The 25,623-nt window shown below is 47.2% G+C and overlaps 1 protein-coding gene across 5 annotated transcripts in view; it reads left to right on the top strand.

Annotated features, from left to right (window-relative positions):
- The window catches only part of trps1 (trichorhinophalangeal syndrome I), a 93,526-nt gene that overhangs the window by 63,822 nt on the left and 4,081 nt on the right, over positions 1-25,623 (top strand). For all 5 annotated transcript variants that reach the window (XM_037263199.1, XM_037263198.1, XM_037263203.1 and 2 more), the window contains 8 exons: positions 1,314-1,937; positions 2,278-2,393; positions 3,320-3,827; positions 3,902-4,116; positions 4,201-4,375; positions 4,475-4,709; positions 4,810-5,512; positions 23,963-24,085. In XM_037263199.1, coding sequence (XP_037119094.1) covers positions 1,314-1,937; positions 2,278-2,393; positions 3,320-3,827; positions 3,902-4,116; positions 4,201-4,375; positions 4,475-4,709; positions 4,810-5,512; positions 23,963-24,085 — 2,699 coding nt within the window. The remainder of the gene's footprint in view (positions 1-1,313; positions 1,938-2,277; positions 2,394-3,319; positions 3,828-3,901; positions 4,117-4,200; positions 4,376-4,474; positions 4,710-4,809; positions 5,513-23,962; positions 24,086-25,623) is intronic.

The raw sequence follows: 25,623 nt of genomic DNA, 5'->3' as shown, positions 1-25,623 counted from the left end.
GTCGTCTCCATCCAGGTCATTATCATCAATTTTAGATAATGGTCCCACCGGCTAATTCACGATGATGGAAACGATTAAGCGTCACGTTCATCCTACCTGTCATATGGCGGGGCCGCTTAGCTTTGTTTTTTTGGTTGTTTTTTCAGAGGTGGGGTGGGTAATTGTAGCGAGGAGCAGTCGCTGATATGCAGTGAAGTCGGTATGTTGTGGTGGCTTGCACCTAATTGCACTTGATCGTAATGGTTCCAGCCTGTGCATACAGCCTGAAGCATGCGCAGGCTAAGGATCGGCAAAATCCAGTCTGAGTTGTGACCCTAATGTCAGGACCCAGACCCACAATTACATTTTGGATTTGCATCTTTCAGCATTTGTTTTGTGTCGCATATACCCTCTCAAATTCGAGACTTCCCGTAATTGGCACGCAAGAGCGACGTTAGCGACCGATTGCTTATGATCAAATTCACAGTTTTATGACCCTCATCTTAATGGACGTCCGTCGACCGGCAGATGGAAACACACTTTGGCCACTCGCGAGCTCCTTTAAGTCGGGACTTTTTGCGTCATCGCTTCACCACAACGATGTCGTTTTCCACTTTGTGTGTGTGCATGTGTGTATGTGTGATGAATTCTGACTTGGGTGTGGTGAGCATCAGATGAGATTTTCCTCTGCTCCCTGCACTCTATCTCACACACACACACACGCTCACACACACGTGCAGACTCTGTGCCAGGCTTGGTTGAGGCGTGGGCCCCGGCAGACATAAATTACTTTATTTTAATAGTTGCGTGGCTAAGAAAGAGAGGAGAAGACTGTTATGCAGTCTTTTTTGTCCGTATCTCTTTCTGATTACATTGACCCATTTTGCAATATGAGAGCGTATTGCTAGTTATTCAGCCTGCAGTCCATTCGTATGCACTTTTCATGCGTCTTTGTGGCGGCGGCGGCTTTTCTTGTCACGTGCAAACATAATCACACTTTAGCTTACTATAGACTACAATAATGGCTGCTGGTTTTGCTTCATTACATGGATATTATCTGAGCATCTTTTATATGATACATTGGTGGAGTTGGCTTTTTATTTCATTTTTTTAGTTCGAGATGATTTATCCATTAAGGCTGTATCGTGATACCGTTCCCATTTTTGTCCTGGCTCATAACCTCGAAAAACTAGTAAGTTGGGGTACAACTTTATCGACTGTCACACGATTGCTATATCGTGATATTGCATGTTTTGCACAGTATGGAATGGTTTGTTCCCCACCCTTGTTGTCCACAAATAGAAGTAACACGCCACTTTGTTCCATTTTCTCAGCGATGGTAAGGAAGAAGAATCCCCCTATCCGCAGTGTGGGAGGCGAGGAGGAGGAGGAGGAGGAAGAGGGGAGGAGGCCGGCGGGCGACGAGGAGGAGGACGGCGAGGAAGACGAGGGGCGCGTGGGAGCCGAGGCCGACCGAATAAGCCGCCCCTCCGAGCCCGAGGAGCGAGTTCGGGGCGATGAGGAGCCCGACGAGGAGGAGGAGGAAGAAGGAGAAAGTGAGTGCATTTCCTCGTCTCTCTCGCCCTCATCCGTCGGCAACGAGGAGCGAGGCGGGAGGAGGGGAGGAGGCGGCGGAGGTAGGCCTTCGCGAGGAGGACTCAAAGCGGCCGAGTCGGACCCCGAAGACAAGGTGGGCAAAAGCCATCGCCCCGGTTCGGACGCCGGCAGGGCGGAGTCGGCCCCGGACACGCCGCCGCTCTCCTCCAGCCCCTCCCCCAAGCTGCAGGACTTCAAGTGCAATGTGTGCGGTTACGGTTACTACGGCAACGACCCCGCCGACCTGGTGAAGCACTTTAGGAAGTATCACCTCGGCCTGCACAACCGCACACGGCAGGACGCTGCCCTCGACACACACATCCTGGCTCTCCACAACATGGCGCCCCCGCACACACCTCTAGGTAACTCCTAGCTTGGCTCGTTTTGCACCCTCTTTGTGCAAGGGTACTTGATTGAAAATATCCCCCCCCCCCCCCCCAAAAAAAAACAATGGCCGCCTTCCCTGCCACATCCGAGGCATCGCAAGCCTTCATTTATTCACCTGTGACTTTTCAGACACAACTCACCGAAGCAGGACACTCCCTCCCCGACACAAATTAAAGGCATGGCATTTAACTTTAAGCGACATTAATCCAACCGCTATTTGGCATTTTCCACACGTCACATTTTTGTTCCTGGCCGTCCGAGTCCCACAACCTTTGCAGTTCTGACTCGTCCGTCCATCCTTGTTTGTTGTCACAGTCGCGCAGGGAGGAGAAGGGCCGAGGAACCAAACCAAAGAGTCTGGCGGGGGCAGGCCGGAGCTCCACCATCAGCAACACAGGACCGTGATGATGAACGGCACTTATGACATCCAGGTGAGTGCACCTCAACACAGCCAGATCTAGCATGTGTGAAGGAAATTTCCTTCCCGTCGGTAATGAACCTAAATCCACGTGATGGGCACAACCGCACCCAGTTACAAATAGGAAATCCAGGCCTGTTTATGAAGAAAAAGTGAAAGTTGTACATTCATAAAAAAAAAAAAAAGGAATGAAAGGAGTCTCTTTTCTTTTTCCCTTGTTGTTTCTTCTCGCGCTCTGGCTCTCTCCCGCACGTGTTTGGAAAGTTCCATGCTGTCATTTGCTAAGACGGGATTCCCGGTGAGCCAGTGAGATTTCAGCGGATGATAGCGATAGGCGGAAAAAAAATGTCAAGATCTGATGAAGGGTTACTTAAGGAGCCTTTGAAACACCGGTCGACGCCGTGAAGCATCTGTCAGACACGTTTAACGCAGCTTTTACTGGTTTTTTTTTAGTATCAGATAAAGTTCTCGATGCTAATGGTATGCTCAGTTTTGCTATGTAAGAAAACACGTTTGGTCAAAAAACAAATCCTCCGGGTCGAGCAAAAAACATGATGTCATGTTTCTGGCTTTTAAATTCCAAATCCTAACACTACATCTGGATTTTCCAAGAGCCTTTCTTTTGCATTGACAAACTGCCGCCGCCGCCGCCGGACGGACCGCCTAGCGTCCGCATGAGACCGCAGATCTGCTCGGAGATAAATCCACGTCGTACGGTAGTAATGTCATTGTAAGCCCCTGCGCTCCCGATGCGGCCTGCAGCAGCACGTTATAATCACCTACAGTCTACGGGGCCAGCCTAATAAAAAGCAGATGGGCGTCAGGTTTCCGTGGCCTCATCCCGTGGAAATACATGTTGGCGCTTCGCTTAGTTAAAGTTGCAGCAGCATTTCATTGCCTGGACATACAGAGAGCAAAGAGCTCGTTTTCTTCCAACAGGTGACGTTGGGCGGCACGCTGATCGGAATCGGCCGCAAGACCTCCGATTGTCAGGGCAACACAAAGTACTTCCGCTGCAAATTCTGCAACTTCACCTACATGGGGAGCAATTCGGTGGAACTGGAGCAGCACTTCCTGTCCACGCATCCCAACAAAGCCAAGACGCCGCCGGCCACGCCCCTCCTGAACAACGACAGCCAGAGCAAAGGGAGGAGTCCGATAGTGGAAGGGGCCGAGCGAGTGGCGGTCAGAACGGAGGACGACTCCCTGGTGGGCTATTCCGTCCCCATCCGGGCCGATTCGGCGGGCTGGCCGGCGGAGGCGGCGGCGGCGTACTACTGGTGCAAGTTCTGCAGTTGGAGCTGCGAGTGGTCGGGGGGCTCGGCCAAGCTCTTGGAGCACTTTGAGCAGCGGCACAGAATGAACACGGCGAGCCCCAACGACTCCAGAAGGGAAGGCGAAAGAGACCGCGCCTCGGCCAAAAATCTGTCGGCCGCCGCCAACCAAGGTAATTTCAATCAAAATTCAGAAATTGTACTGTAGACCGCTGAATCATACTCCAGCCAACTGTCTGTTTCCCAGGCGACCCCAACAGCGGCGACGCCGAGGCCGTGGTCACCAGCTACAACTGCCAGCTGTGCGACTTCCGCTACTCCATGGCGCACGCCGCCGACGTGATCGTGGTGGCTCCGTTGTTGCTGCATTACCAGCACAATCACTCCATCCACCGATGTTGCATCCAGCACTGCATTTACTGTCCGCAGGGCCTCTGTCAGCCGCACAAGCACTTAGGAGAGGTGATGATGGCGTCGTTAGGATCAGAAGGCGCACACAGAAGACACTTCTTCCATTTTCAAATACTCACTGGCCTCTCTGAATAGGTGTCCCATCCCTTTGCGTGCCGGAAGCCCACCTGTCCAAAATGTTGTGCCAAATTCCCGCCGTCCAGCAAACAGCAAGACGCGGGCGGGTCCACGCCACCCCCTCATCCCCGAAGCGACCCTAGCGTGACGTCAGCTTCGACGGTTCATCCCTCCTACCCCGTTGCCTCACAAGGTAATTTCATTGGAGTAACTCCAATCGAACAGAATTGGTTTGGAATGGATTTTCCAGTGGACAGAAAGCTAAAGGATGAATGTGATGGCGCGTCCTCAGGCGTCACCCACCTGTGCGACCAGTGCGCCTTCGCCACCGCCGACATCGACGTGCTGCTGCAGCACTACGACGGCTGCCACAGCCTGATCAACCTGAAGGGGGCGCCGGCGCACGTTAAGGCCGAGGAACAGGACGGCGGCGGCGGCGGACCGGGCAAAGAGGCGGGCCGGGAGTACTCGTGTACCAAGTGTCACTTCATCACCGAGGTGGAGGAGGAGTTCTTCAGACACTACAGGTGAACGAACTCGTGATGTCATGTCTGCTTATTGACGAATTCTTCACTATGCTTAGTGTCGATTTTCTAATGTTTTTTTGGGCTTTGTGGATGCGTGCAGACGTGTCCACGGGTGCTGCCGCTGTCGCCACTGCGACTTCACGGCGCCCGACTCCTCGGCGCTCCTCGACCATTTCAACTCGGCCCACTGCCAAGACGCCTCACTGTCGGCGACCTTGCTGACGCCGTCCCTGACGCCGTCGGCCAACGGCTGCTCGGCGCCCTCCACCTTGGCCATCAAGGAGGAGAGCAAGGGGGATCTTCGCCTCCTCTACTCGCTGGCGCCGCCCGAGGGACGCCTGGCCGAGGGGGGCCGCGAGGAGATGGTCAAGAGCGAGGGCGGCGAGGAGAAGGAGAGAGAGCGTGAGAAAGGCTGGGTGCTCGGAGAGACGAGAGGCGGCGAGCAGGCCCACGGTCTCCTGTGGGTGCCCAAGGAGCGCATGGGACCCGAATCCTCCCTATTCCCCTCACCGTTGTCCGTGGCCTTCGTTTCCGCCAACCACGATGCGGCCTCGCAGCAGAAGCGCAGCGGCGGCGTGGCCTCGCCCAGCATGGTCTACCTTGGAGATACCAAGTCGTTTTTGGGAGACGCAAAGCTCTACGGCGGAGGAGGGCGGCCGGGCGGAGGAGCCGCCCCCAGCGGAGGGGAGAAAATGAGCCAGATGCCGTCTCAGTCTCAGCAGTACGCAGGAGGAGGGAGTGGAGGAGGAGCTCAGGAAGTGAAAGGAGGAGCTGCTAAAGAGGAATCCCAGTCGCTGCTACGGGTAAGGTGCAACACAAGCACACACACCCCCCCTCCAAAAAAAGGTCCTTTTATACTCCTGTCAATCATGCCACACTGGCATCCCCCCCCCCCCCCCTTCTACTTAAACAGTTCAATTGTAGCGTGCTAGCTCCATGGCTGCACTGTCCACATAGCAACACATCCAACCTGCCCTTAACCTTCGTCATTTAAATTCCCCAATATTTAAATTCAAATAAATAAATAACAATACAATACATAAATAAATACATATTTGTATTCTTATAATGTATCATACATTCAGATTATTCACAGTGATAATGCCCATTTGTTATATGTTTTCAATATAAGATTTGTATTATTGTTCCATTATTTTTTTTGTATTTCCTTCAAAGTGACCAAATAAGGTTCGTTACCCAAAGAGCAAAATGTACTTCCTTCCATCACCCCCGCAGTGATTATCTTGGATTTAGTACACCATAATCCCCAATTGGACAATGTCACGCGGTCGCCTTAGTGATGACGCAAAGGTAAACTTTGACAGTTCCCATGGCAACCCGCCCGTCAAGTTCCACTTTTCCAGATGGGGTTGGGGGGGCTCTCGATTCGCAAGTGATGTCATAGGCTGGCAGTGGTGAGATTAGCGGTCACAAAGCTTATTGGCTATGATTGCATTAAATCAGCATGTATTTTGTGTGGGCGGATGGATATGAAGTCATTGCACCGACACGTCTCCATCTTAATGGCAAAAGTGAGTGTGTGTGTGTGTGTGTGTGTGTGTGAATGGAGCTCGTGGGGTGCCTGAGAACATATCACTGTGTACCAATACACTGGACTGGCTCGCTTATTATGAAGTGCGCGTGCACGTTGGCAACCGCTTGGCAGACAGACAGGCAGGGTGTGGCGGCAAGGAGCTTTACTCATTTTCTCGGGTGGGGCAAAAAGAAAGGGAAGAACATTTAGATGAGAAGAATCGAGGCGAGTCGTTAAAGAGAGAAAAATTAACCCATTAGGTGACACTTTGAGTTAAGACTATTTTTGCCGTTTTAGTCACACATTTTGAAATGATACTCTTGAATCCAAAGAAACTGTGAAACTTAATATGGTAATATTCCAATCCACTCTCAGTATGATGTAAATCTTTTTTTTCCAAACCTAAATAATAAATACGGTTTTCCTTCGATGTCAATCACAACTTTTTTTTCATTTAGGAAGTGTACTCGTTTGTTTGTGTGTGCATGAAGGCGGCAAGACAAACACTGCGATCGTAGCATATTACTTTAATCGTGCAGTAAGTGATCACACTTTATTGCTTTTAGCTTCAACACAATATTTACTCGACGTTTCCATGGTGTACACACACACACACACAAAAGCACACTTCACGCCGCATTCGCATTCATGCAGAGCCACCGTTGACTCATCATTTTGACTCATCGTCGTCAGGCAGGGCAAAGGACCGGCTATGAATATTGCATTATTTTGAATATTTTGTCTCTTTGCTCAAACCTCCCCCAAAATAATACCAATCGCCATGGCAACACCCAGGAAACTACCACCAAGCTTGACTTGCTCATTTTTTTTCTTCTTTCTATCATGCGCTACTGTCAAATGATGTTATTTTTGCGCCAGGGAGGGAGGGGGGGAGTCTTTTAGCAGGCTCAACTGCAAAGAAAGGCCGATAATGATGCACGACAAGATGAAAAGCAGCAAAAGTCATGTTTCATTGAGACGTGCGTTGTTGTTTTTTCCGCACGTCCCTGCGCGCGTCTCATACGTTTATTCGCCGCATCGACCCGCCTCTTTCTTCCATTTCCTCAACTCACCTGACAGAGCCAAATCAATAATCGGCTACGACAAGTCCCAGCAAAGGAGAAAAGGCTTTCTTCTTAAACGGCCGGCCGGATGCTGGTTGGTGAAACATTACGTCGTTGAGACAGTCCGCCTCCAATTGCGTGGTGATTTATTACAGCCATGTCAACCTTTGTAGCCCCACTGTGACTTTCTGCTTCTTTGACTGACTCGATCATTTGTTTCCAGTTGACCCGTAAAGCAAAGAGCAGCGACAACTTTCACGTAAGCCCCGTTGTCTTGAAGATTTCGGCGTAATTAAGTCACGGAGATGACAAACCCAAAATTTGATTCCTGCCAGAATCCCTAAAGGCTTTCAGCAACATCTACCGAGACGGGACGTATCGTCAGATAAATGGCTGCGTGTGCTTTCGGCACATCAGAGGGAACTTTCATTAAAGTTCTTTTCGTTTACATTTCTGCCTGACGAAGCTAATTATGTAAAAAGAAAAAAGACAGACACGGAGTTGTATTTTACATAAAGTTCTCATTACTTTGCGTTCCATTTCCCCTCCTCTGTGTTGCATAAATCCATGTGTGTGTATCCATCTGCGCGACTGAGCCTTCCTCCGCTTGTGTACTTAATTATGTGCGTTGTGTCCTCGCATTTGCATTCCATCTGCGCGCGTATGTGTGTGTGTGTGTTTTGTAAGGAAATTAAAGCTTGAATTGAAGTTATTTTCCGTGCTGATAATTTAACATCCCGTTATATCCGCTACAGGAAATTGTGGAGCTTATGCCTGTCTGTGTTTGTGTGTCTGTGTGTGTACGTGTTTAACGTCTAAACTAAAGTGATTTCGCTCCAAATGATGCGACTTGACTGTATTTGAAAAGTCTCTTCTACTGCCAATTGTGACAACCTTGGCTTGTCCTAAAGTGACAGTTGTTAACTTCACCATTCTGTAATGAGGCTCAAACAAAAAGCAACCATGCGTTTTATTTGATCAGCATAGCGAAATACAATGTAAATTGACTTTAAAACTCGCGGGACTTGGCTCTTGTCTGCTTTTTACTCTTGCTTCTTCCCGGCAGGTTGCTATGGTGATGCTGTCAGACGAGGTCCACTTTTGCCCCGTCTGGGGAGTCCTTGAGCGAGCCCCTTTTTTGCCGCAGGGCAGCTTGGAAATGGTGTTTAGGTCGCTACGCTAGATGGTTACAGTTGCGCTGCGAGTTTCCTTTGCTAGCTCTATTCTCGGGCCTTTTGTTCAGCTGGTCCCTTGCTTGCCCTCCGCGGCGCTGCTGGGAATACCTCCTTTCGGGAAACACATTCAACTTAGCATCTCTTCTGACTCGTCCGATTTACGAGGGAGAAACCGCAGTTGTCGGGAGCCAAACCTTTTCTGAAGCGGCGTCTAATTACAACGCGGCAGTTTGCATCTCACAGTATCGGTCGTGGCGTAGAATGAGTTTGACGTGCGTCTAACACCCGTGTCACGTCGCTGCTGGCGCCCGGCCCGGGCCTCCGTCGTGGCTCTCGGGCCGGGCGCCATGACACAGATGTTCCGCCCCGGCCGCCGGCGCGCCGACCAGGTGTTTTTCATCGCGTCGCCACGGCAACGCTCAAACACAGCGGTCACTTTAGCTCCTTGCTGTAATTTAGGCGTTTACATCAATTACTGTTACAATCAGCTACAGTGCACATGTGTTCTTTTAGTACGGCTTTCATTTTTTTTTTCTTTGTGCCCTCGCCTCGGCGTTGTTCGTCCCTCGCTCTCTTTCTTTGTGTGTAGGGCAGGAGCGCTTCACCACAGGCTTGTGTGTGTGTGTGTGTGTGCGTGCGTGTGTGTTTCACACATGGAACCAATATCGAGGCCAGATGTTCATTTTGCTACAACAAGACCTCTACACGCAATATTAGCCAGCTCCACGCACACATGCGCAGGCGCTACATGGCATCCTGGCAGCACTTGTGTAATTAGGAAGCTGATTGGTTCGATTAAATGTCCATCTGACCCCTGACCGATAGCTAATTCGACACCCCTCCATCCTGCCTTTCTTTCCACCGTCTTTACTCCTGACAAGACGTCCTCTCGCACAATTTGCTAACATTTCAGACAATTGATTCTTTTAGCAAGTTGTTTTTGTACATGTTTGTCGAAATGTAGCAATAAATACCTCCACTTTCCGCATTTGCATGGGCTGTCACGACATAAGCGGCAAAAAAAGCTGTGTCAGCTACAAATTATCGCTCATCTGCAAAGGGTTTGTCACAAATTGTTACGAAGATGGGACTTTTGATCTGGAAAAACAACAACAACAACAACGCAGGCTCAAGCCATCATCCACTTCTCTTGGGCCACACCCGCGTGTGTTTGTGAGCGAGCGCTACCACGGCAACCCTGGCCATCCAAGGCCAGCTTGGCAAGGTTGCAGCACTGCCCTGGTCACATGCACGTGCACTGAGATTTTCACTCTAGCGCACGCGAAGATCGCTTGATACGATGTGAAAGCTTTTTCTCCCCTCGGCATCTTCCCGAAGTAGCACTCGCCCCCCCCCTCCTCCTCCGCATCCCCTGTGAGGTCTTCACTCATTAGGAATTCTTGCCTGTGTGCGAAGTGTGTTTATGAATTCTGCTCCATGGGCGCGATGCAGCTTGTATACCCTGATTCTCCCCAAAGAGCACTTCGCTTTTTTCTTCTCCCACTTTCTATTCTCTTCGGCGCAACAGAGTCACACGTTTTGTTTTTTTTGTTTTTACATGAAATATATTGTATTGCGCTTCAGAGGCATGTACGGAGGGAATTTATGAAGGATGGAATCTTCTCGCATTCAAAAAATTGATGAAAGCCGTTTAAGTTGTTCCAGGTGCACAGAATGGTTAAAGCCGTTTGCTGACATTGGAAAATGATCGTGGACAAAGTTGATTCTTCACCAATGCTAGGAAACACGATTGCATTTTTTGGTCTTTTTATGAAGAGTAAACTGCTTCATAAAATTGGGGCGATTAGATATTTTATTATATAGTATGTATGAAGTGGGAATGTGTTCTCTCACAAAAGTTTCATACACTCCATTTTCTTTCCAAGCTCGGCCGAATAGAAAATGTATTTTCCAGCTCATATGGACGGCGATCAATCGTAAATATTTTTTTGGTTTGTCTTTTATGAAAAAGATATGAGCGTGTTGCCATCTGTGGGCTGTGCGTGAATAATGACACGTTTAGCCGTTAGTTAGAAGACTTCAATGGCGCCTTAGCTTGCTCCCGATTTTGCGTCGTTTCTCAAAGCCTTGTCATCGCCGCAGATGTTTGGCGTCGGAGCTACACACGCACACAAACGCACGCTTGGCACAAACATTCATGCGGTCAAATCCCGGAGCTCCAGCTATCCCGTTCCTTAACGGCCCAGGTGCAATGGAACCATGGCTACGTGCCCTTTATGCTCTGCGAGTGTGTGTATCTGCATGTGTGTGTGTGTGTGTGTGTGTGTTATCCATAACTACTGTGCTTGCATGTCCTTGAACATTTCTTTTTCAAATTGTTGCGGCCCTCCCAGATATCTTGACAGACCCAGTTTGGCTGTGCCTCTTAAAGTCTTTATGTTCCCCATTAGTGGAATCCATAGCAATGCTATTCTTTCATTATTCTCTTGGAGGTGCTTTGTCTTCCACTACACGTTGAGATAAAACGCTTCTAAATAGGGAAGACCCCCCCCACATCTGCCCTCGTATTCCTTTAATCCACATGGCTCAGTGATCAAGAACAACTCTCTCAGCCTTAAGTCTTTGTAGCGTTACTGTTAGAATACATATCGTGGCAGTTCAATGACAAGCCCGTATGTCACGTTGTTTCTTTTTTCCCCCCCTCTAAAGAGTAACTGTCTAAGGGATTTGAGCTACATCCATGCAGATATTGTACAAGTTATAATTGTTTCTATTGTACCTTTCCAGACATTTAAGGACACTGTTGCGTAACTCTGCAGCATTGTATGCCAAGGAACAATGCCTTTGAAACGGAATAGAACTCAGTCTTCAAAATAAAGTGAATTTTGGACGAGGCATGACTCAACTTTTTTAAAAAGCACTCTAAGTAGTCAAGAAATAATGAAAGAATGCAAAAAAAAAAAAAAAAAGATACTCAGTCTTCAAAATAAAGTGAATTTTGGACGAGGCATGACTCAACTTTTTTTAAAAAGCACTCTAAGTAGTCAAGAAATAATGAAAGAATGCAAAAATAAAAAAAGATAATAACAGTGCGGCGGAAACTGTGAGGCCTCTGAGCATGCCGTGCAAAGCACATGTGGAGGATCATGGTTCTCCAAAGCCCTCTGTTTTGCACCAGCGCCAGGATGCCAGTGTTCTATGAGCTGGAGACCACCGCCAGTGAGGCGCTAATCAAACAACGATGGGAGAAGACAATAAAGACAGAAGGGAAATGGGGGGGGGGGGGGGTGCTGGCTGGCAAGCGGGGCAACACAGAGCCATAGTGTGAGTGAGTTGGCAGCCGCTGCCAAGTTGTGAGTGGGGTTAAGCATCACCACAAGAACAACCTAATAAGGTCTGAAACACGCCAGGCAAGCTTTCACTTAGTGACTCGCTTCTGCCCCCCTGCGAGCACAAGGCTTTTGCCGCGATATCTCGCCGAGCTGTTGTTTGGCCTTTGACGGCCAGCATTCGCAACCCGGGACGCTTCCCACCCCTACGCAATCATCGCCCAGTCACTCAGCGCTAAGACGCTCCAGATGTCAAGCAGCCTCACCTGGTGCGCTTCCAAAGCAACATTTGACGGATTGAGGCACAAAAATGGCCGCTTACTCCAAAAAGTATTCGAAGAACAAAAGCCAAGTGGAAAACCCGCAAGATTGTGACCTCACCGTTTCATCATTCAGCATTGTTCACGCAGAGCTCACATTTGTAAGCAGATTTAAAGCGCTTTGAGGTGATGCACCGCGAGGTTCCCCATTATTCCCTCCAATCTGTTTCAACGTTATTAAGGCTCACATCTTGTACCTGTTAGGCCTCGTAATAAGGCGCAAATCACATTGTGTGGGCTCAGCCAATAAGTCCTGATCCACTTTTGGCACCCGCGGTCCACCAGTTCATTTATTTTTCCCTTTGTAATCACGTTTGGTCACGCAAATGCCTCTGCGTCAGTGCGGCCGTGCATTTCTGCGTCCGTCCGTTTGTCCGTCCGTCTATCTTTAGCCTTTTCCCAGCAGGATTCCTTTGAAAATGCATCTCTGTATTTGAATGCAAGGGAGGTCCAAAAAAGGTTGCGGTGAAAGAATCACTTTTGAGCCGCTGCTCGCAAGGAAGACTAAGTGAGGAATGAAAGCGGACAATCCGGCCTGCTAAGTAACCGGAGAAGCCAAAAAAATGAAACTTCCAGACAGTAAAATAAAATCACACAAATAGTCTCCTGTCTCTTGACATGAAGCCCTGTGGAAAACCAAATGAATAATGGGAGATGGAGGATAAGTTTCCCCTGAGCGCCACAGCTAGCTAGCTTTCTCTCCGGTAAAGACCGTCGATGAAAAGCTGATAGGAAGAATGGCGGGGACTTGTTGCACGACATGAACATGAGTCTCTCCTGATGTAAGACACATGTTCTGGTCTCGGCGGCGTGTCGGCGGCTGTTTTAAACCAACTTTATCTCTCCATCAGCCTGCAGACAAGGAGCGATTCATCGAGCTCCTCACCTATGTGTGTGCGTGCCGGCGTGTTAATAAAACCTTTGGAATGTCCGACATCACTTGATGTAGAAGCTCTTGCGTTGATTTGCTCTATCGATTTCTATTCTTTTTTTAAATGAAATTTTAAATTTAGGGCGCTTTTCCAGAATCGGGATCGTTGAACTTTCAAAGAATCCACCAGTTAATATTTAATAGTGTCATTCCAAATAAAGGATTTCCGCCCTTGATAGATGTCTCCTTTCATCTGTGGTGGAGCAAATACAGTCAATGCCCCGGGCAGATGAAAACCAAATTGTATCCGCCTGATGTGAATTGATAGAAAAAGCCAAGCATTAGGGGGGGATTTTCACCCTGGATTCCAACTTCTTCGACAGCAAAATGAAGTTCTGATGCTTTGGGCGCCATAGCAACTACAACCTGTTTATTGTCGCTTGACTAAACTACAGCAAAATTGGGCTTTATTTGGGACTAGACATTTATTTCTTTGCAGTTATTAACATTCTAAATGTGGCTTTTTTTATTCTTATTTAAAGGAGGAACAGAGCAAGCTGGCTATAGGACAGGAGTGTTGACGTTCAGAGTCGGGAAGTGAAGATGAAGTCGTAAAGAAAGCATAAAAAAATAAACCGCGTTCTATTTCCATGCCACAACTAACAAAAACATTTGAATAGCTGTTTCTGAGACGATTCCGTCCTTTCAAAAGCCCATTCAATAGGACAGCTCGAACATTTTCTTTGTAATAGAATGCAGCATTTGTATTTTTTTTTTTTTCGGAATTAGGAAATAAACAATCCAGGCAAGCAAGAAAAGTAGCAGCAGTGGCATGTTGTATTGCTTTGATTTTATCTGATGATCCTCTTAGAGGCTGTTTAAATGCTGCCAGATGTTCTCTTAGCACCTGGCAATTTATTTTAATGCGCCGCTGATATTCACAAAAATCACACTTCTCTTTCCTACCTTGTTTGGAATGTTACTCTCCATTTCACAGAGAGGCGGACGAAAGATGGGCTCGCTATAAATTCACCAATCGATGAAAGAATCACAAATATTGTCGGCCGCAGTCATCTTAAGTGTAGCTACAATAGTGGAACACTTGCATTGAACTAACACAAAGTTTCATCTTACACACTCATCTCCATTTAGATTCTCTGGCCGGCGTGTGTGTGTGGTCATCTGCAGAGTTGGATTAAGTCAAGTGTGTGTGTGCGCGTGGTGTGAGTTATTGATAGTATGTGCGGGCTAGCAGATGGACTTTTGGGAAATGAACGCATTTTATTTATTGATACCATACGATTAAAAGGCATTTGTTGCTGTCATTTGTGTATTTGTGTGTGTGTGTGTGTTTAGGTATAATGACAAATAGAATGGAGGAGATCGGAGCAATCAGGTTTGAATGATTACTATGGGAGCGAGGGAGCGAGAGAGCGAGCGAGCGGCTTTGGGCTTGGCTAATTCTAACGCGGCGATACAATAACAAGAATATTGCATCAGTTGTCTATCAGATCTTTTATTTATCATTCTTGAACCGCAGCGCCTCATTTCATTCCGTCCCCCTCTCGCTCCATCATTTGCTGCCTTTCAGTCTTGTCAAGGCGGCCGCATCAGTGCCAATAATTACAGCCTTTGTTTGCGATACGGCCTTGGCAGCGTCACCCCCCCCCTCCTCGCTCAGCCGTATAAACTCTTCGGGAGAGAGGGAGAAACTTTCGAGTCGCAAGCCAGCAAAAACGTCATTGCTATTTAGTGCATCCTTTATGTTGTCAACGCTTTTATGGCCCTTCTTCGTCATTTACTGTAACTGCATGCTTTTTTTTTTTTTTCCTCAGAGGTTGGACGGGATGTTATGTTGGAGTTTATTATAGTGAAACGTGTTTTCATGAATAGTAGCAATTGCGATTCTCTTCGCCAAGCGACGCCAAGTCAAGATTGAAAAGCAAACCTGGATGTAGGCGATAAACCCTCACTTTATGGTGAAAAATATAAACAAAATCAAATCTCAATCATCATTTTCCTTGAAATAAATTGTTTTTGTCATTTGGACTCATTAGATCAGCAGAGGTATTTTTGGGGGATTACAAGTGATTTTGAAATGGGACTCCCCAGAAGAGTGTCTGTGCATGAGTTTGTGTTGTAAAAAGAAAAAAAGACAAGGAGTGTCTACATATGTTCCAGCACAGATTCCAGCCTCATAAATCACTTCAACTGGTGTTCAACAGTCAATCTCTTTCTCTCCCGCACTCTCTCTCTCTCTCTCTTTTTTTTTTTTTTTTTGTCGTTCTCACTGCCAACAGGGAGATTTGTGCTCTGTGTCTGTCGTACAGGATTAGTGAACAGACAAAGAGAACAGAAGGAAAGAATGAGGGAGGGAAGGAAGGAAGGAAAGTTAAGAGGAGAAGGAGACGAAAATACGATTCCCCGAAATCATACTCCTGCCTCCATTTTGTGTGTTATCTGTTCTCATGTGCCCGGATGTCGTCCAGATGTGCAGTGAGCTACTTTTGCTCTGCAAGTCGTAGTCCAGCAATTTATTGCCGCGTCGCTCGAGAGCCAACGAGCTAACCCTGACACTTGTCTCCAAGTTCGCGTCGAGAATGTGCAACTCCTCATTTTTATTCAAACACATTTGTAATTGTCACAGCAAATTTGAAATGAATCCATTTTTTGGGGAAAGTCAGAGTTGCCGTTTGAAATCTAGCTTTATGTCTTCAGCCACTAGAGGGCGCATCATCATCATTTAGAGAGACTAACTGAGTGGTGACTGTCGCCACTTTGGCGCTCGCTGCCTACAAAAGCTGTCAAAGTTCTGTTTTTCAGAAGTTCTATCACCTGTGTTGTGTTACGGCTCAAATGCAAACCTCTGCGAGAAGACGCGAAGCCACACGGAGGAAATTGAATGCGTGTTCTTTACATTTGCAGCGCCGGCCGTCCGTGTGGTTACTTTTAATATCATCCCGTCTGCCCTTTGTTACGTTTCTGCGGCTCAGCTTGTGTTCCAAGCGATCGCTATCTGTCCTCTTTGCTCCTCGCCAACCTGCAGTGGCCCCCATTGTTTGTGTTTGTTTCCTCCGTGTGGAAGAGATGAGAGAGGTGATATCACAGGAGGATCAAATCATGAAAGTAAAGCATTAGAAATAAGGGATGAATCACAGCTTTTCGACCTTCTCCCGGTGCAGTTGGTCTCTCGTTTGTGCGCCTTTTAGGCAAGGAAATCGGAATACTTTTATCAGTCACCTGGAAAATAACCAATCAATTCTGAGTCATTGGTTTTGGTGATTTTTGCAATGTCGCCCACGAAGGGCATCCTTTGGATTCAAAGTTTGTAGCGTCTTTGTCACCGGCCAATTCAGCTGCCGTTTTCCTGGCTTGCCGTCAAGAACTTTCTACCGTTGAGCCTCTCGGCAACGACACAACTCGCTGCCGACCGTCGATTCGTGTGATCGTTGACGTATCGGGCCCACGTGACCCACCTCTCGCCATACCTTCTGTTCTCTCTTCTCATGACCACATCATCTCTTTGAAGAGTCTCTGTGCTCACACGCGTGTGCTTGCATTTCATTATTCCAAGTGCGTTTCCCAAGAATGGAAATGAGCCCGCTCTCATCTCGGATTCCCAGCCATCCGCTCTGTTCGTCGCATGATATCAGGCCCTGAGAACAAAAATTGTGCAATCATTTGCTCACCCACCGCCTTTTGCATCAAGTTGACTCGGTGTTCTCCATGCATCTCAAGTCCTTTTTCTCGATTGTTTGTTCTGAGCTGTAAAAGGAGATGCGGGGGAATTAAAAAATGGAGATTTTCCTGACTCCGAATGACTCGCCACAATTGCTTATTAATTCCACTCTGTTGAGTGTTTAACACCAGTGACCAGACCAGTCCATTGTGTAGTCGCTTTCTCGACCAAAATAAACTGCACAAGACTCCATCCAGCTCACCAAATACTCGAATAATAAAAAGCTTTGTGGAAAATGGATGATGGATGGATGTTTTTAAACAAAATTGTTTTCTGCAACATGGATTTGTTTGCGTACGGCATGTTAGCTGCTGTTTTTAATACACGTCGATGCCTTTGACATAAACTGTAGGCGTTTTCGAATTTGTTGTCTGCTTCCGCAAGGATGCCAAAGACGAGCCTGGATAACACTTTGATGGTTTCACAATTTTGAATACTTGACTCGACGCAATCAGATCAAAGCCCACGCAACGGCATTCTGTAAATATCTGTTGACTGATTTACTTTTTTAAAGTTCCAGAGAGAGGAGGTCAGTGACAGAGCGAGTTAGCAGATTGCAGAGATGAAGGAACGTTACAAAAGCTGTCTAAAAGTAGCGCGCTTCCGTTCCGCCACTTTGGGTCTGATTGACGCCTTCGACGCAATGCCGTTGACGGTGGCAGGGCCCCGCTTGACGCGAGGCCAGGTTTGATATGTTTGGCTCGGAGTCTCGCGCCAAGACGCTCGCTCAAGTCCAATTAAGGCCTCGGACGCAAAAAGACGGCTCGTGCTTGGGTGCCAGATTTGAGTCGGCGTGAGGTGCGGCGTGACGATCTGTCCACGTTCTCGTAGCGTTGTCTGAATAACATATCGGGTTGTCATGTGGCTTTTTTCTATTTCTACGCGTATGCGTTCCTCCGAGGCTAGCTGATCTGTTTGGTTTGTCGCGACAGCCAGAGCGGGATCGTCAACAGCACGAGTGTTGGGGCGGGAGTAATTCCGATATTGACGAGCGAGGCTCCATCTCCACCCCGAGGCTCTTAATAAGTGGAAAATGTCAGATAAGCCCCAGGTGGGTTGCCCACTTAGTATCAGTGGTGCCTCAGTGCTGACATCGACAAGGAGCTGTGCTCGCTTATGCGTTAAATATGCAAAGGCTACACATGGGTTGCAGCGTAGGGACGGCGACATTTGGAAAGACCCTTCGCAGTTGAGTATCTTGCGGAAACGTACCCCCAAAATATGAATTCTATCAAATGTTCAGACTCCTCAGAAAAGCCCTCAAAGCTGCCTCAATTTTGGGTTTAAAAAGGTGAATTCAGTTTGAAAATGATTTCCGTACACAATTGGTAAACATCAAGGCCCGCTAACATGGAAAGCTTTTTGGGGTCTAAAAAGGTGAATTCTGTTTAAAAAATGATTTCTGTAGACAATAGGCTTCAAGGCCTCGCTAAAATTGAAAAGCACTTTGATGCTTTTTCTTATTTAGCTGTTTGGTAAGACCACAACAAATTGAAAACGGACGATTGTAATTTCGGCTCATCGACTTGGTCTCAACGAATACCGCCCCGCATCTTCCTCGCCCAAGGCCGACTCACATCCAAATCCAAAGTCAAAAAAAGCAATGTGAAGCAGTTTTCTTGTCACGCGGGACCCTCGTAAAGCGCTTTCCAAGCGAGCGTCCGTGTGCTGCCAGAGTTTCTCGCGGCAACAAGCCCGCACGCCGTAAATAATAATACAACCTCATCGCTTGCACACATCGAATATATCGTGTTGTCAAATCCAAATTGTAACCGCTAATTCTTTTTCTGCAAAAAGTGAAGAAGAAAAAAACCCCGCGTTCTCTCATTTTACAGCTGAGAGTATTTTCCATTTGTTTTTGTCAGAACTTTGATGTGTTAGCGCTAATGAGCTAGCTAGCCTTATCATTTGTCCTTTTGGCTTCAATTTGATGGAGCACGTCGATACGGGTGAACTACTTAGCGGGCCGCGCAGGCCCGGAGTGTCGCTCGTCTTTGGCGCTCGCCCCGGTTTTTAAATTAAAAATATATCAGATGGTTGCGTATCCTGGAATGTTGGCCATTGAAAAAGAACACAAATGAGGAGAATGGCCATGCAAAAATGTTTCTGGCGTGGTAGTTTGGTTTGCGGTGGCCGTTTGTGCTCACGCTGCACTTTCTCTGCTTGTTATTCATCTTGACCTCCTTGCCCACTCACTTTTGCTCATTTCCCGCTACCGTGACCCTTGGCACCCTCGCGCCCACCCTCGCTCGCACACTGATGCACTGTTGGAAAATACTGACTTTACCACGGGACCATTTCACTGCATAGCCTTATTTGATTTCTGCTACTTGTGCTTGCAAAGCTACCAATAAAAGCAGCTACCAACAAACAGCAACTTTGGCTGTTAGCTGCTGTATATTCCTTGAAATGTTTGTTCGCTCTGTATAGTCAACCTGCAATAAACAAAAATAAAATTCCCATATTGTAATTCATCAAAATGGTACTTGTAGCTCAACTTTATGTTGAACTGAAATGAGTTAAGATTGGTGAGCAGCAATTTGACCGGATGCTTCCCGACATCCAATGAACCAATACATTTGGTTTTAATGACAACAATGTAGGGAATCATTCAAAAATAAAGAGTCCAATAGTGCAATAAAATCTAAACAAATAAAGATGGTCCTAAGTGTCAGTGTTGTTTCAAAATGTGCATCCCTTTCTTTTCTATTTTGTCATCGGGCCCCTTTGCACCTCCTCCGTCTCCGTAATTGGAGAGATAAAGTCGTTTCAAGGTTTAATACTATAAAGTGCCATCCATTACACGCTTTTGGTCGCATGCCTCGTTCCTTCCCGTCGTCACTGGCTTCTCGTCTTCGCCATCCTTTTTTGTTTAACAGCTTGGGCCCCCGCCCTTCCCATCTGCATCCCTCGTTTGCACCACAATTAGGCAAATCTTTGCTTGTCCAAGGACGTTTGGAAATGAAGATGTACAACTGGCGCGGCGTGCGCACCTTGTTTAACGTGCCGCCGTGTCAAACAATTAGCGTCGCAGATGTTAGCGTCAGGCTGGGATGATCTTAATACGTGGCGGCATTCGCAGCAGTCTTGTCGGGTCAGTTTGTAATTTTCTCTGACAACTTCATCGCGGCCATTTTTTTCCCCCCTGGCACAATCTCCTCATACGCAGTAGCGGCTATTTCCTGGATCCGAACAGTCACGTGACGGTGGGCAGTGTGGGAATGGACCGGATCGTCTCTCCTCAGATAAACAAGAAAAATAGAGAGCCAGACAGTTAATTAGTTGTGGATCAGGCTGCAGGTATTAAGGGCGTGCATGCAATAACTTCCTCTCTGCTCATCTTGCTCGTTCCGCTTTGGGCAAAAGGTTGCGCTGTCCTGGATAAGTAAAGCGTGTTCATGTCCACCTACAGGGGCCTTCTTCCCAGGAGGAAATATGCAAAGTACATTTCTCACCAATCTGGACAGCTAGAAGTGGGTCACTGTTCTCCTGACACCATTTTGTTGGAGGGAGGGAGGGAGGGTGGTAGTGGGGGGTTAGCACGTGCAGAAATTTAATACCGGAATCCGACTGACAACTACTGATGGAAGAGTATTTAATTGTTCCGCCTGACTTCTGACTTTGCTTCTGAGTTAGCATGTTTTTTTGTAAAACAAAATCACTTTAGCAAAACAGTCCCATGCAGATGAGGTGATCACGTTAGTGCTCCGGTTTTAGCTGCTCCCATTGGCCGCCGGCCAAAAAAAAAAAAAGAATCAAGTGCGTTTGCTTAGATTCTCTTTTGAAACCCCTTGAAACACTTCCTGGAGCTCGCCTGGCCAACGGTGGCCTCCTCATCAACCGACCTGGGCCTCACTTTTGAAAACCCTCTTCCTTCCGTTTGGCGCCACACAGCCTTTATTGTCTTGCAATGAGATTTACTCTTAAGCTCCAAAGAGAGACCGGTAAGGGATGTGCATGGGTTGGGGGGGGGGGGCTGAATGTGCTGCAGTGATAGCGTTTGCGTTTCCAGTCCAAAGCCTGCTGGTGTGGTCTCTTACTATAAGCTTGCTTATGTGTAATGGAGCGCACGGTGCAGCGGGACAAACACCGGGCTATGTTCTATATATAAAAAAAAAAAAAAACTCTTTCAAGCTCCACTTGACTGTTAACAAGTTTGTTGCCGTGCGAACCAGCGCTTAATGCTCGCTGACAGCAAACTTAATATCCAAAGAATTGTTTCAAAAAAGAGATGATCAGTATTTCTGTCTTCAGTGTCATTGTTTTGGAAGAAACCAACACTTGGATCATTCCTGGAGAGATGTTATTGATTCCGCAAGACGGCTTGTTGGTGGCTAGTGACATTTGATCTGTTCTTCTTTCTCCACGCCGCACTAATAATGCCATGTGAGCTGATAAGCGGTCGCCCAGCAGCCGTTGATTCATGTCATTTTTGTCACGGCGAGAGATGGGAGCTGTCTCGGTATTTATCGTGCGCCGCTGTTGTTGAATGGCCTCCTCATGTCTTTATTATTGAAGGTGGCTTTGTGTATCATCTGCTTTGCCATCTGTCGGTCCTCGCTTATTCCTGCCAAAGGCGGCGATGGAACGAGCGGGATCACCTTTACATCCATTCAACACCAACCTGATGATTCCATCTCTTTCGTACAGTAGCTTGAGTGGAAGCATATGCTGGACACACACGCACTTGATGGTTGGTAGCATGATTTACAAGTGTAAGATGGCTCCCAGATGCACTTTGTGGTGACTTAGTACCTTGTTGACGCCATGTACGCATTTCTTCCTGCACGCAATCAAGAGGCTGATCCAGCATCTGGGAAATGTGACTTGTCAGGACGGAATTTAGTTTTAATTCAGACGGCGAGTTGTGTTGTGCGTAGATTAAATAATGGCTGATTGAAAGCAAGTTGTCGCGATCTATGCGCCAGAGAAGACTCTGTAAGTGAATCAAATGTAATTTCATTCTGCAAGAAAAGCCTCTTTTTAAAATCTATGGGAGAGAGAGTGCCGGGCGCCCTGATCTCTTTTCTGTTACGAGCAAAATAGTGGATTATGACCTTTTTTACGTCGAATAAAGCTCCAACTCTGGCAATTTGCAGTCTGCAATTATATTAGAAGTCAATGACTAAGTAGTGTTTTTGAAAAGTCCAAAGTTGTGTTTTGAAAAAGGCAACAAGTGGCTTTGCAGATGAGAAGCGTGCCCGAGTGTGGACGTTTCTACCGAAGTGGACGATATTTGTCTTTGCGGGGAAATGTTATCTCGTCCACACCAAAACAAAACGGCCATATGGTCAGCGCTATGATTAGTGCGTACGTGCATCTGTTCTCTTGCCTTTCTATATCTGCAGAGCCCAAAATCTGGTTCCTGTCTTTATGGATCAATTTTGATTCTGTGCATGTGTGGCGGGCGTCTGTCCCCCGTCCATTGTCCCATAAGGAGGAGGGGCAGCTGTGCGGACATATGCGAGTAATTTGGCTCGCTCAGAGAGAAGCTAAATTCTGATGACAGACACATTGTTGGGCTTGCGGAAGACTACACGCACACACACACTTTCTCTCTCTCTCACACAGTCGAAGAGGAAGTGTACATCAATCAATCACCTGGCTCTGTCTCGCTACATGTGGTGACCGTATGGTGCACGCACACACACCAGCGAGAGGATTTGGATCCGTTCACAGTCCCGTGTCAGAAAGCAACACATGCACCATAAAGAACCCCAATATTAGCCATGTGCTGTTTATTCCATACAACATGTTTTGGAACAGGATGTTTAATCATCCCCACATTGACTCGGAAACGGCTGAACGGAGGATAAATAAACATCTTTGCTTGCAAATATTTGAACTTGTCAGCCGAGACCTGAAGTAAAAATGAGGCAAAGCGCCGCTTTAAATCTTGGCTTGGCAAAAAACTTCATGGCTCATCTTTAAAAGATTGTTGCTGAACAGTAGTAACATTAAACAACCGATTGTAGACCATTCATCGTTTTTAGTAGGCAGCTGTTTTGGGGTATTTGACGACCAGAGCAGGCTGTTATCATGTGATCATGTCCTTAAAAAAGATTTGCATCCCTACTTCACCAATGCAAAGTTTCCAGCGGGGAGAAAATAAACCTGAAAATGTAGCAGTGCCGTACCCATCGGACCCGTCTGCTTTGTAGCTGGCGCCTCTCTGCAGATCCGTTCACGCCTCCTCCATCTGCAACAGCGCCGAGAGTCCACAACGTCCCCGAGTAAAGCGGTGGCGCTTTTGTGAAAATGTTTATTTTTTTTGTTGCACCGGCTGCTTCGAAGCCCCTACTCCCCAAATGTATGCTAAACTCTCCAGTCTGTCAGGAGCATAAAGCGGGAAGATGGCGCCGTTGAAAGGAGAAGGTCCCGGCGGATAGTCGACAGGAGGAGAATGCCAAAGATGGCAGGCGCAAAGATGGCAGGCGCAAAGATAGCGAGCGGCTTTACAGGAATGGCAACATCATGGAGCGAGCTGTGGCGCAAGCTTGCCTTGACTTACATTTGGCTCAACTTCATGTATTTTTTAACTGTCACTTTTTTACAAACCAAAATTTGAATCTTTGTTACCACATGCAGATATTTAATGTGTGATTTATAATTGTTTTTTAAATCATATACTATATATATTTCTTTTTTCTTTTTAATACACTAAAATTTGAGAACCCACCATTTGTGTCCAAATAAGAATCTAGAAGAGGTATCTGGAAGAGGTAAGAAGTGGCGTATAATCAAGATATAACATTTACATTTTTACGGCAGCCATAAAACTTTAAATCACTCTCCTGCAAAATGACAAAAGTAGAGTTATCCCACTCTAGTTCTTCGTGGCAATTGCTCTTCATAAAAGCATTTTTTTTCTTTACATACTAAACGCTGCTATTTTTCACTTTTCAAAAATAATAAATGGAGCTGCGTGGCTTTTCAATTCATTTCCGTTCCGCAAAATTGATTTGAGGTGTTGGGCGAATTAGATGCAAGCCAACATACCACTGGATTCACTACGGTCTTTGACGCTTTTAGAGAAAGTCAATATAAAGTACAATTGCGAGTGGAGATTGATGGAGCGGCATAAAAGCCAGTGAATTGCTCAGCGGGGTGCAGGCGAGAAGATGAGGCAACGGCGTCGTAAAGGTGGCGACCTGGGGGACCCGCGGCAGACTTAACGGCTGTGATGGAGAACGTTGCCATGCCCATTGGCCTGTTTGTGTCCTCTGATGTCAATGTTGTGTTTCCTTTGTCGTCCTCCAGCGGCGGCGAGGCAGCGGGGTCTTTTGTGCCAACTGTCTGACCACCAAGACGTCGCTGTGGAGGAAGAACGCCAACGGCGGCTACGTGTGCAACGCCTGCGGCCTCTATCAGAAGCTGCACTCGGTAAATTACGTCACTCCGTTTCACGAATATGAAAAACGGTCAACGACTTCAATAGAGTTTGATACTCTGACAACTTGGTCTATTTGAATTTGATGAATTGTTCAGTCCTCGTGGAAACGGGGCTAAGCCGCCCGCGTGCAGTACCCAGAGGAACTATCCTGCACTTGGCGGCGGAAACAGGCTCGGGTTGTCCGAGGCTCCCGAAAAGCGTGCATCTGTTCAACCTTCGCACACCAAATAAAGGCTACAAATTGCGCTCTCTGTTGCACTGCGACTCCTGCCGCGGAAACATAATATTGTGCAGAGTATATTTGATTTGGCTGCCGGGGAGTCGCAGTCGGCTTCCTCGGGAGCGCCAAGCTTTGCTACGTGAACCGAGCCGCTCGCTCGCTCGCTCGGTCGGTCGGTCGGCCGGCCGTCTCCAGCCTGGGGAAAGACGACGGAAATCCCAAACTTAATTAGACGGCATGAATTACAGATGAGATAACGACACTCGGGTTCCGGAATCAGCCGGCTTCGGAGCGCCGATCAACTCAGACGCGCTCGTGTGGAGTCATTTCACGCATGGGTACATGTTTGCATATTGACTTTTTAAGCTGGCCTTGTTCAAGCGCAAGGTGCTTCCAGTGTAATAAATCGCATTGTTGATTTCATAAAGGCGCCGCCTGCTTGACAATTACAGTTTGTAGCTCAAACCGCGGCTCGGGCCAGCCAAAATGGGTCACGGGGGGATTTTTAGTGGGTCGCAATAAAAATGCAGATCCTTCTTCAACTCTGCCATTCAAAATGTCTTCATCAAAATACTTGCAACCTGACATTCGCGGGTTGAAAAGCACATCCGCGTACGTTTTTTCCAGAAGACTGCCGTTTGTAACGTAACAGTCAATGAAAATGAGAGCATGGCGCATCATCAACTGCTCCCATGCGGCCTTGTTCTATTTCACACTTGTTGTTTTCTCCTTTTAAAAGGGGAATGAGCACATTGACGCTGATTTTACTTATTCAAACCTCCATTTGAACTGAATCTAGAGTAACATTCAACCACTAAAGCACATTTTCCTGTTCAGCAATGGAAATAAAGATCTGTAGTGTGGCATTGTAATCAAGAAATAATGGTGCCCCCGTGTTTGTATCAAAAACACTTATGGCGGGCAATATTATTGACACTTGTGTGTTTTTGACAGTAGTGGAGATTTAAACATGTATATTTTTAGCGTTGGTGCCACACGGGAGAATGGAGAAAAACGTAAATAGCCCTGCAGATGCACCAGGTTGGAAACCTTTGGTCCGGTCGCTACGGCAGCCATATTTTACATGGCGCGGTAAAAGTTTTATTTGCTCGATACAAATTATTAGTGAGGATCGCAGCTAGTAAAAACGCTGGCGTGGTGAGAGTGCACAGAGAGAATTATGAATATGGAGTCACGCGCGTGTGAGCGAGAGGGAGGGAGGGAGCGTGTCACCGTTTGTCTTCACTCTGTCGACCTTTTGTCGCCTCGCTTTGCTCACTTTTGAAATAGAAACGCTTTTTAGTGACG

Source organism: Syngnathus acus, chromosome 11 (genome assembly GCF_901709675.1).
Source record: "Syngnathus acus chromosome 11, fSynAcu1.2, whole genome shotgun sequence".
In the NCBI taxonomy this organism is placed as follows: domain Eukaryota; kingdom Metazoa; phylum Chordata; class Actinopteri; order Syngnathiformes; family Syngnathidae; genus Syngnathus; species Syngnathus acus.
The sequence above is the reverse complement of the archived record's forward strand: the minus strand, read 5'-3'. Positions and strand labels throughout refer to the sequence as shown.